This window comes from Bubalus bubalis, chromosome 1 (genome assembly GCF_019923935.1).
Source record: "Bubalus bubalis isolate 160015118507 breed Murrah chromosome 1, NDDB_SH_1, whole genome shotgun sequence".
Classification (NCBI taxonomy): domain Eukaryota; kingdom Metazoa; phylum Chordata; class Mammalia; order Artiodactyla; family Bovidae; genus Bubalus; species Bubalus bubalis.
The window spans coordinates 4,990,498-5,002,746 of NC_059157.1; the positions used below are offsets into that span (position 1 = coordinate 4,990,498).

The 12,249-nt window shown below is 43.7% G+C and overlaps 1 protein-coding gene across 1 annotated transcript in view; it reads left to right on the forward strand.

The window, feature by feature from the left end:
• The first annotated feature begins 913 nt into the window (after positions 1-913).
• RARB (retinoic acid receptor beta) overlaps positions 914-12,249 on the forward strand; it is a 451,744-nt gene continuing 440,408 nt past the window's right edge. Inside the window, exon 1 of the mRNA XM_044924897.2 lies at positions 914-1,106. Coding sequence (XP_044780832.2) covers positions 929-1,106 — 178 coding nt within the window. The 5' untranslated portion in view covers positions 914-928. The remainder of the gene's footprint in view (positions 1,107-12,249) is intronic.

The following is a 12,249-nucleotide window of genomic DNA, read 5'->3' on the forward strand; positions in this document are numbered from 1 at the left end:
ATACTTTAGCTAGGTTATAATTTTCCCTCGCAATGATATTTATGTTGCTGAGTAGGTCATTCCAAATGGCTATGTAAAATCCAAAGGTTTTGAAAGCACACAGATCAGGACAACATTAAACAATAAATTTATCTAAAAGAAGTAAGAAACAAAATTCATTCATTCAGTCAGTCAACAAATACTCATTGAGAGTCTATTGTGTGTTAGGTAACTCTTATGGCAGCTTAAAGCATAGCTGTTAACAAAACAGATAAAAATTCTGCCCTCCTAGTGAATGCATTCTAATACAGGAGACATAAACAAACACTCGCCCACATAATGGATGGAGCTGCGTAAGTATCCTGGAGAAAAGTGAAGTGATGGGGGTGGGGGTGGGGAGGAATATGGGGAAAGACAGGGTTAGGTGAGGGGGGTTATTTAATATCAGACAGTCAAGGTTAGTTTGAAATTGTGTAGAAGTTTTATGCTACATTAGAATTTGAGAATTTAAGAAAATTAAGGTAGGGAGTATAGGGGAACAACTGGGAATTAGGAGTCCCAGGTTAATAGTAGAGATTTTTCATGTAATAACAATAAAGAAGCAAATACTTTTGACCTGTGTGATATACATATATATATATATATATATTTTTTTTTTTTTTTCCCTTACAGGATTAACAGCTCTGGACTTTTAAAGTGATAGCATTTGCCAGCCTTCAGCTGAGAAGCTGAACGAAGAGCCATCCTTCCTGTCATCAGCGCCACAAAATGAGGGGCAGAGAAACCGTGCTGGAAGGAAGCAAGGTCATCTGCTGAACTTTCTTGACTTTGGCCCAGATCACAGCTCAGACTCCACTCTCGCTCCGAACTGACCTACCCCACTTTGGCGCCAGGCCTGGAGTGATGCGTCCCCGCCTCCGAGCGCCTCTCATCCCGTGAAGGCCGGAACATGACCACCAGCAGCCCCGCGTGCCACGTCCCGGCGGTGAGCAGCCACATGGCTCACTATCCCGCCGCGCCCTACCCGCTGCTCTTCCCGCCCGTCATCGGCGGACTTCCCCTGCCCCCGCTCCACGGCCTCCATGGCCCGCCGCCTCCGAGCGGGTGCAGCACCCCTTCACCTGCAAGTAAGTACCGCTGCAGTCTTCTCTCTTTTCTCTCGGTTGATTGAAAGCAGGATGGTTCGTATCCAGGCTGCGTTCTCATTTCGTTGGGTGCTGGTTCTTCTGTATCTAGAACTGTACCTTGATTCTATCAGCAGAAAGGTGACTTGAAACCAGATAAATGGTGAATCTTAGAATTTGGTCCGTTCAAAACCTCATTGGTATTTAGTTCTATTGGGTAAATTGTAAACAGAAATGTTGATCAAAGATGTGATCAATATACCTGAAGAAATTGGTCCCTTGATAAACGACATGAGCAATGAATTAGATGATGCCATAAAAATCACTGACGATAATCCTGATTTTAACATCGATTTGGGTCGTGAGATCTTCCTTTGCATCTCTTACTCATTTTCTGGGTACAGATAAAGCCTGTCATTGTTTTCAGCTTCCCAGGGATCTTGGCTACCAGTTCATACCCCATAAGCTTTTTAAATGTCCTTGATCACTTTTGGGTCTTTGAGCCACTTCTTACCTCCAATCTTCTCTAAAATGTTGGGTTTACAGTATTTTAAGATAAAAGTAGTCCAATTTAGAATTCTTAAAAACTGATGTGACTCGTTCATAGAAAGCATCCGTATTATGTGATTTAAAGAACAGTAGTTCTGCCTGTTTGAAGACAGGCTGTGGTAACCAGCGAGCTCTTCCACCTTTTGGAAACGGGTTTCCTGGTTTGGCACTGGGAGGTAAAAGGCATATGCGTTCAACAGCGCTGCATCAGGCATCTGCAGCATGTTCTCTAAGTTCTTTCAGGTTCATAGCTCGGCAGGAGCTCTTCAGAGCTCTGCCTGCTGGTTATTTCATATTTTGCTGCTTTTTGAGGTGTTGTTCCAAATATTTGTTCTTAGAAGTATCCCCTTTAAATTACTCCCTTCATTTTTCTGTGTGTGTGTGTGTGATACAATTAATTTTTATATTACATTTCCTATAGCTGCAAGTTTTATTTTAATTATTTTAATATTTATTTTTATTTACTTATTTATCTGCTATATTGTGGTCTTTGCTCCTTAATTTCTCCCTCCTAGCTCACTGGGAGCGGGAAGGTTGTCCCACCTCACTGGGACCCCTCAGCTCTTAGTATAGTGCCTTCAAATTTCACAGGAGCGGGATTTCTGGATGCCTGGGTATTTGGATAGATGGATGGATGGATGCTTGAATGGATGGGTGGATGGATGAATGGATGGACAGATGAACAGACTCTCACTGCAGGAATGTTGGCTGCAGTCACTCTACTATCATGCCTGATATTTACTGATCTATTTTCCTTCTTGGAATGAATGACCTGATGGTAATTCTCTTCTGTGTTTTGGATTTCTGGCCTAAGCATGTGACCAATAAAGTCTTTTAAGTTGCATAATAGCATTTTCCCATGCTTCTCAAGTTGAAATTGAAAGTAGATGCAGCCAGAATACCTTCTTGGCTATCAAGAGAGATTGGAAAAAAAAAGGTGTATTCGAACTATCTAGCTGACCCAGGTGCCAGTTCAAACCCTGTTCAACCGACATGCAAATGGCATAATGAGGTTACTTTCAACGAACACATGAAGGGGCCTGACTAAATGATTGTTAAAGCTATTAACATTTCCCTTAGGAGCTAATTGTGTAGCACAGCCAGCCTGATGGCCAACACATTCTAACACATTCCTTTCCTTAGATCAGAAGTATATTTTGTAGATGTAGCCAAGGAGTTAAGACTCCTTGGAGTTACGAGTTTTAGTGCCATCCTGGGTGATCTAATCTTGCAGGTGGAAAACAACTCGTAGGTGGGTGGCTGCAGCCCCGATACACCCACCAGTACGTGCCAGCGACGTTGGCCTTCTTTGGCTGCTGATTGTAAGGAGAATGCAGAGCAGAGTAAATGGAAGGACAGTGAGATCTTTATGCTGGATGTGCATCCCCAAACACTCAAACAGGCTCTCAACATACAAATCCCTCACCCATCTGTTTGCAGATATTTTTAGAATTCTACAGAACAGCACTTGCACACTGCAGCCTGCAGGGCAAAGCCAGTCCGCCACCTGTTTTTGTAAATAAAGTTTTATTGGAACACAGCCACACTCATCTGTTTACATATTGTCTATGAAAGTGAAAATGTTAGTCGCTCAGATGTGTCCTGCAGCCCCGTGGACTATAACCCACCAGGCTCCTCTGTCCATGGAATTCTCCAGGCAAGAACACTGGAGTGGGTTGCCATTCCCTTCTTCAGAGTATTTCCCTACCCAGGGATCAAACTCGGGTCTCCCATTGCAGGCAGATTCTTCACCCTCTGAGCCACCAGGGAAGCCCCATATTATCTATAGTTCCTTTCATGTTACAATGACATAAGCCATATAGACCACTTATCCTAAAATATCTGCTATCTTGCTTTTTACAGAAGTTTGCTGGCCCCTCTTATGGAGATAAGAACACTGGGATAGGAATCAACTCATCCCACATCTAGTCATGCTCTGTGTCTAACAGAAACTGTTAGCTTCTCTAATTCCTTAGACCTTGAACAAGCTGGGCTAGATTGTACCCAAAATCACCTATAAACACAAGGCTCTTCTTTTCATTTCACAATTACTGAAAAAGCACAAGATGCCATCAATACTAAGTTGACTCATCAGGCAACTCCTGGTTTTCCAGTTCAAAGCTAGTCAATATTGATTTCATATAATTCAGCTTTCAGAAGAAGAGTGTTTGCAGTTCAACAAAAGAGGATGAATAATTAGTTTTTTCTGAGGACATGGGTGAGAGGGTGCTGAATGATTGTGTCTTGGAAAATGTCACTCGATGGTGTCACCAGAGAAGGGGCAGAAAAAGGATGAAGTTCAGAAAGTTCAGGCCTGAAACGCCAAAGCTGGCTTGCTTCACACTCTGGCTAATACCGGGTTTAACTACTTCTTGTAGAAGACGAAGTACGTGAAAGCCGCTCAGAAGAAGGTCATTAGAAGGAGGCACTCTCGCCACGTGGTCTGTTAGTTGACCCTCCGAGAGGAAGTTGTCTTTGTTAAAGCCTGTGGTTTAGAAAGACCGGGAAACAAGGGTCAGGTCAAAAAAAAAAAAATTACACACAAACTGTTTCTTGCTAAAATTAAACTTGAAGTTTTATTTATATACTGAGGTTAGTTAGGTAGCCACATTTCATAAAGTCTTGATAAGTAGCAAAACACACGCTTGGGTGAGAAGCTGGCTACCACGGGACACACAGGGAAGAAACGTGGTAGTGGTGAGTCCATCATGGGGTCCTGTCCCTGCACAATGGACCCTGCTGACGTTTCTGTCATAATCCGTACACACCTCGACTCTGCAGCTCAACCAGAACATAAATTCTCCTGCCTTGTAACAAGCTTCTTTCAGCACCATGTTATATATAGCTCGAGAACTTCCTACTTTAAGAGCAAGTGAGGACAGTTTCCATAGCAGCTACTGATGTTACCCCTATCCCTCACTCTTGCCTCCGCCATAACTCTCCAGCCTGGGGTTCCTAGGCCAGAACTGGATCTCTGTCTTCCTAGGGGACACAGGTTGCCATTCCCACATATGAGAAAGTCCCTGACCCAACATCTCCTTTATAGTCATTCAGCCTTCCCAAGCTTCTCTTCCATAAACTAGAAAATATTTTTATTTAAAGGATAGTCTTTTATAAAAGTCATATTCGATCTTTTCAGGATACAGATGGAGTATAAATTACAAAGGAGAGCTGTACTATAAAGGGGTGAAATCAGAGCCTCTCCAGGACCCTTTCAACACCAGGAGGAGATGGCCCTCTGTGTCACTGCTCAGATTTTCCCCTGGCCTCCACACTGTTTTCAGGCAAGCAGCCCGTCTGTCCTTGGTTCGTGCCAGTGGTGGGCCCTCTGGCTATTGGGATGACCATTTGTGACCACGCACAACTCAGAGGGAATCTCGTGGCCACCTTTCAGAAATTCTCTTCCCCAGAACCTTCCGACAAAAAGGAAAATATATATATATTTGCAGGAGAGAAGTGAACTTAAGGCATCTTCCACGTGTGATGTCCTCATCTTTGCTTTATGACTTAATTCTTACTTCACTGAGTCTCTGTAAGCTTAGAAATGAGAAAATACATAAAAGAGAGAGTTAAAATAAGTAGTAAGAACAAACTACCCTGTATTGAGCACCTCCTGGATAATCCACTGAGCGTTTATTTAAGGCATGTCATTCTTAAACTTTTAAAATAGATTCCTAATATTGCTGCCAGGCCATGGGCCACAGTCCCATTTTACAGATGAAGACTATGAGGCTTAGAGAAAGTAAAGCGCTTACACAGCTAGTTAATGTTGGGGCCAAATTCCAAGCCCAGATCTTGGGGCTCCAGAGTGCTTGTGCTTCCCGATGTGCTGGGCAGTGAGAGCCGCTGAAGGCCTCGGATTATCCCCTGCTGCACTGTGGATGTCTCTTTCCCAGGACGGTTCACAGAACCCTTGGAGATGAAGGACCTCAGAGCCTCTTCAGTTTCAGCAACTTCCCTGGGAGCGGCTGTCCTTTTTCAGCAGTGAAGGGTTGAGAATGGGCCCACAGGCAGGGAGTCAGTGCGATGTCTCCGCTCAGCTCTCTGCTGTGAGCAGCAAGCGCGACATCCCCAGCAAGCAAGGCTTCCAACGGGAGGGAAGCCCAATATGCGGTGCCAGGGACACTCAGAATTTAATGTTCCAGGGCTCGCTGTGAGCGCTGGCCCACTGTCTGTCTGCCTCTCTTTATGTTCCTTTCATGGCTGCTTGTTCTGTTTTATGGCCGCACATGTGCTTTTTTATAGGTTGTGGTAAGCTGGAAAATATTAAGAGTTTTGGCTTCGGAGCCTCTCTCAAAGTGATCTCCATTTAACGCCAGCATCTTAAAATGAGGGTTGTTTCCCCCGCTTCTTTACTGATCAGAAAGTGCTGTCAAAAATCACAAAATTCGGTGTTTGCTTTTAAAAAAAAAAAAAACCAACCCTCTGGAGAGGTAGACTGTGAATCTCAGAATTAACAATGACGGGACATAAAATGGGTCTTATTTCTATCGCTTGTCTTCTACCAAGAGGAGCCTTGTTTACCCAGCTTGTCTAAAGCAGGGTGTGCAGCCAGATTGGAATTTCTTATTGCATGTGAAGAACAATGGGCCCAGAGGTGTTGATCCTGTTTCAAATACATGCAGATTGATGATAACTAAAACCAACTCATTAACTTGTATTATCCATCATCCTTGGCTCTGTAGTCTTATCTTCTTTCTCCTGCGAGTGATATTTGTCCTTAAACAGACACAGTGACCGCACTGGACCCCACTGGATCGCCTCTAATTTTAATGTGTCTGGGACTTAATATATTGCTGGCATTTAGTGTGTATGTCGCATGTAATAGTATGGTTCATAGGTATGTAGCCTTCATGATTTTCAAGCCAAATAGAAATAAAGTAAAATACATTTAAACAAAACTTGCGAGGAATTTGAGTAAGTGTACCAGGTTTACAACTGTTACAGTAATAATTTTCGTCCATTCCATCTGCTGTTGCTTGTTCTGAATTTCTAAGGCTGAGAGATGTCAAAGGCTTTCACCTGCATGTTTTGGATAGAGTTTAAGCTTTTGGCGTGATTGAACAGTTTTCGTGTTGGGCCTAGCCTAGGGCCTTGTGCATATCATATCAGAGGCTGTCTCTTACAGGGGAGGAGGCATTGATTGCTTCAGTGAGATGCCTCTTTTCCCCAGTAATAAAGGGATCTTTGTGCCATCTCCTCCATGTCCGTACCATTTCCCCAGACTCTGATTGAGTGAATGTGGAATCCTCTGAATAGTTCTAATGAGGAGCTGTTTGTCGAACTTTACCCCAGGGGGATCAGGAATATGTGAACATGAATTAGAAACAAAAAGATTATTGTTCAATTTCATCAAATTAACTACGATGCCCAAAGGAGAATCTCAACTCTTGAAGTATGTTTTTGAATAGAAATAGGCTTTCAGTCCACGGAGGTGATCATAAAAGCAGGAATGAATTTTCCTCTAAGCTTATTCCTTTGATTATCTCCAAGAAGAGGATGTTTGGGGAAAAAAAAAAAAAAAATAGACCAGAAAGAGGCCACGAATGGAGGAAAAGAAAGGGGTATTTTTGAATTTATATTAGAATTCCTTTAGATTTATCAAATAAATTAAACAGACTTTTTTTTAATATGTACTTATTTGGCTGCACTGGGTCTTCGTTGCAGCACACAGGAAATTTGATCTCCATCACGGCGGGATCTTTACTTGCAGCATGTGGGGTCTAGTTCCCTGACCAGGGATCAAACCTGGGCTCCCTGAATTCGGAGCTCGGAGTCTTAGCTCCTCGACCACCAGGGAAGTTCCCTAAATAGACATTTAAAAAGAGCATTTTTGAAGTCATGAAAATCGAACCTCTGAAAACTGGAACCACAGCAACTCTGAGTTGGCTGAGTCAGCCGTGAGATACGAGAGCTCCCATGGGTTCCAAACCTCTGTCTTGATGAGTCCATTGATCTACAACTCCTATACATTTCAGATGGGTTATTTTGCTTCTAATGATGAAAAACCCATTCAGATGACCTTGAGTGGTGGGAGGTTAGCCTCCATACACGTCCGCGTAGCTGGGCTTGAGGGCAAGTAGCATGCCACCAGGGGCTGCCTTCCAAGCCGTCTTCAGGGTGCAGCTCAGCCCTCCCACAGCAGCTCTGGGGGTTTGCACCGTGTCGTCAGATTGACATAATTCCCTATTTTGTTTTGCTTCTCAGTTTTTCTGCTTCAGTTCTCTCTAACATGCGAATGATTCTTGAAAATTTAAGCAAGAAAGATGGGGAGGAAAGGCGGGAGATAGGGAGGGAGGGAGGGAGGCAAGGAAGGAGGAAAGGGGCGGGGGTGGGAAAGACAGAGACAGAGTCTGGCGAAGCCTGTCTGTGAGCCGCAGGGCACCGCCAAGAGCTTGAGGCCACCAGACCCTCCAACGGTGCCAGCCAGGCGGTACCATCCGCTCGCTTTTTTTCCACTTTGCTGTAAGAATGATGCTAAAAGCAGCTGCCATCTATTTAGTGTGCTCCATGTGTTACCTCTGTCTGCCACCTGGAAAGAATTAAAAAATAAAGACTGAGGTGACCAACTTTCCTAAAGTTGCCCCAGCCAAAAACGGTGGGACCAGGTTTGAACTCCCCCTGCTGTGACCAAAGTCAGCCTCGTTGTCACACCTCCTGACGGCAATGGATATTGAGGTGGGGCAAAGGTTTTGAGAACACTGTGTCTTACACTCCTATTGGGAAGTCATAGTCACCAAGACTCATTTAGATCTAAATCTCTGACTGCTCTTTGCCTTCGAAGACCTTGATTTTTTAAAGCCTGTAATATCCCCCCTCACCCGTGTACCTACTGTGTGCATTTTATTCATGATAAGGGTCCTGTTCTGCGGTCTAGTTGATTTCATCGCTTTTCCTCCTCCCTGCGTCTGTTAACCTGAACACCTGGTCCTGCTGAAGCTCTTTCCGAGTGTATGGAGTGAGCGAATCGATGGTTCTGTCTGGCAGAGGGTTTTGGAAATTTATGGATGTGCTTCTGGATGTCACAGTGATTGGCAGAACTATGAGCATTTGATGGGCACGGGCTCGGGGCTGCACTGTGCGTGATAGAATTCCCTGATATCTCACGGCATCCCTGTGTCTCCACTAGTCATACCAAAAGCCCTCCCCCAAAGAAATTATGATTAACTGAAGCCAAACTGTAATTCTACTTTAAGTATAATGGTAAAATATTGTATGCTTTTATTGTATCTTGAGTTATTTAGAACTATAGTGAAAGTCATTCGGTCGTGTCTGACTCTGCCACCCCATGGACTATACAGCCCCTGGAATTCTCCAGGCCAGAATCCTGGAGTGGGTAGCCTGTTTCTTCTCCAAGGGATCTTCCCAACCCAGGGATCAAACCCAGGTCTCCCGCATGGCAGGTGAATTCTTTACCAGCTGAGCCACCAGGGAAACGCAAGAATACTGGAGTGGGTAGCGTATCCCATCTCAAGCAGATCCTCCTGACCCAGGAATCGAACCGGGGTCTCCTGCTGCTGTGTAAACCGAGAGGAGGTTCATCTTCGTTTTTTGAGGGTTTTTTTTTTTTTTCCAGAGTGTTTCTAAGAGTCATTCACCTTTTCAGGAAATCGTGTCACTGATGACAGTGTTATTCTTGGTATTTTGTTCACCAATACCACACATTTTTGTCAACTTGCATTTGGAGTTAAAACATCCATTGCAGCTCTGCCTAGAGGGACAAGCATCTTACCATTTCTTTATGCTCGAGCATTTTTACACACTGAAATAACTATTATTTTATCATAAGTGATTTTCTTTTAATTCACTCTTGATATTGCAGTCAGGGCATCATATTATCTTCTTTCAAATTACATATGCAAGTGGGCTATATTATCTATAGTTCTTATGTTGATATAGTAAAGCAGGTATTATGACATATGTTACTAAAAGAAGCATTGCATCTAAAATGTTGAAGATTATTGGAATGAAAGGATAGGTGAAGGGATGCTGGAATGATTCAGTGAAAAAATAACAGTGTCAAATAAACTGCTTAAAATAAATGCTCTAGCTGTTGAGAGGAGCAGAAGAAACTTTAGAAGTGAAATGGACAGGAAAAGGTTTGCAAAACCAAATCCTGTGACTGTGCCAGGCATGAGACCGTGACTCGGCACTAGGAAAAGCCATAGGCAGAAGATCCAGGGAAAGGAGGAAGGTGTTTTAAGTTTCCCATCTTGGATGGCACGTGGGGTTGGCAAGGACCCGTCCAGCCCTTGCCTCCAGGTCCTGATATGTAATCAGACTCTCTAAGGTGTACAAAAGGGAACCAAACGTGCCATTACTCACGAGTTCACCTTCTCGTATTTACTTAACACACGTGGGTTAAGTATGCAGTCGGCACCTCTGAGTCTGTCTGAGGCTTTTCTGGGAAACCCGTCAGAGCGATCGGTTCTTATTCATGTGTCCTGTCAGGCTCTACTTCCAATGAGATGTCATCCTAGGATTTACTAGGAAAAACTTACACGACTGTTAGAGGTTGAATTATGTCTCCCCAAGAGATGTTGAACTCCTTACCTCCAGGATCTATGAAATGGATATAACTTTACTGAGAAGTAGGATCTTCTCAGATGATTGAGTAAAAATGAAGTCATTAGGGTGGGTTCTGGTCCAGTACATCAGCGTCCTTGTAATGATGGGAAATGTGGACCCAGAGGCAGAGATGCAGGGAGGAGACTGTGAATTTTGGGGTCATGCGGCCACAAGAGGAGGAACATCAGAGACATCAATGCCTTTACGTTTCAGCCCAAGGAGCACGTTCCTTCCATTGCCTTTCTTCTAGCTCCATGAAGAAATCAAATTTCCCTACTGTAACCTAGCACACAATGGATCTTTCCTTTTTAAAACAGTCATATTTCTAATTTTGCAGTTCAAATGTGGCTGTTGCTTGAACGTTTTAGCTGTCTCTTTGGATTATAACTTCTACATGTAGAGGAGAGTGTTTTGTTCTTTGTACCACACTACATGACTGAAATATAGCCACCTAAATATTTTTAAAATAGATAAATGGGCCATCTGGAGAGGTAGCACAATAGGAGACGTGAGTGTGCCACATGTAGCCAACTCACAAACTTGTGCAAAATAATCTCTGTTTCTAGGCTCAGAAAATAACATATAGTCCTATTTCTCTTTAAAATAGTTATTTTTTTTTTTGTCTGTACTGGTCTTCGTCGCTATGAATGAACTTTGTCTAGTTGCGCTGAGCAGCAGCCACTTGCTGCCGTGGACGGCTTCTCCCGGCGGCGACTTTCTTGCCCTGGAGGGGGCTCAGTAGTGGACGCACGTGGGCTTCCTTGCTCCTCTGCATGTGGAGTCTTCCCAGCACCAGGGATCAAACCCACCTCACCTGCCTTGGGAGGTGGATTCTCAACCACTGGGCCACCAGGGAAGTCCTGTTCCTATTTCTCTACAGAGATTTTTATTCCATATAATTTTCATTGATTACTCTTTGAGACCCCATGGACTGTAGCCCACCAGGCTCCTCTGTCCATGTGATTCTCCAGGCAGGAATATTGGAGTGGGTTGTCATGCCCTTCTCCAGGGGATCTTCCCCACCACCTGTGTAAGTCTCTCTGGACCCCAAGGAAACTTTATATTTTCCACTTATTGCAAAACCCAAGATATAAAGAAACCAGAACTCAAAACTACTAAGCAATAAAGTTGACTTATCTTTTTTTCAACTAAAAAAAAAAAAAATTGCCAGTAAGCTATCAGAATTAGGGGAAAGGCATGGCAGAGCCCCACCATAGACTTCAGAAGGGAGAGACCCTGCTGGCACCTTGATTTTGGACTTCTGGCCTCCAGAATTGCTCGTGGCATGTTGTTACTGTAACTGTACCTTCCTACCACTGAAGAAGGAAAAACTACGCCTTTTATCTCCCCCCCAAAAAAAATCTAGTAATTCAGCTATTTTCACATAATTTTGTTCTCACAGTGACTTTCTTTTACTGCATGATGTGACTCTGTTGGCTTGAACTGATGAATGATATTTTAGGGAAGGGTTTTTTTTCCATCATAGCCAGACTCTCTTGGTTCTGGCAGCTACAAGTCCACGGCCAGGAGCCACAGTGTTTTCCGTGTTTTGAATGAATTTCTCTACGCCTCTTTTGCTCTCTCTTGGTCTCTTCCTTATACATTAAACTCCCACCCCCTCCTATAACCTCCATGTGCCTTCTTTAACATCCGTTTTGCTCTTCTTAGTTTTGAAGCCTTACCCTCAAAATTCTGCCGGGTTACCCATCACTGTCATGTCAGAGCCTGTGAGATTCTCCAGAAGAGTCATTCTTATTTCAAGTCCATATTTCAAGTTCCAGTCACTGGGAGAGTACTGGTGGCAGTGAGCTTATCATCATCATCATCAGCGGCTCTTTAGTATCTTAAGCATCACGTTGCTGCCTCTGGCAGTCTCTCTTCAGGATTTGTGAGCTATAAATTTAAGTGACTTTGTCTAACCTTCCTGAATTCTTAGTGGCTTCTCCCTCTTCGAACAGGAAAATGTGAGCAACTCCCACTCCAGCCCCGGCACCCTTCCTTCAATAACACATTCTTCGATGCTGAAAAC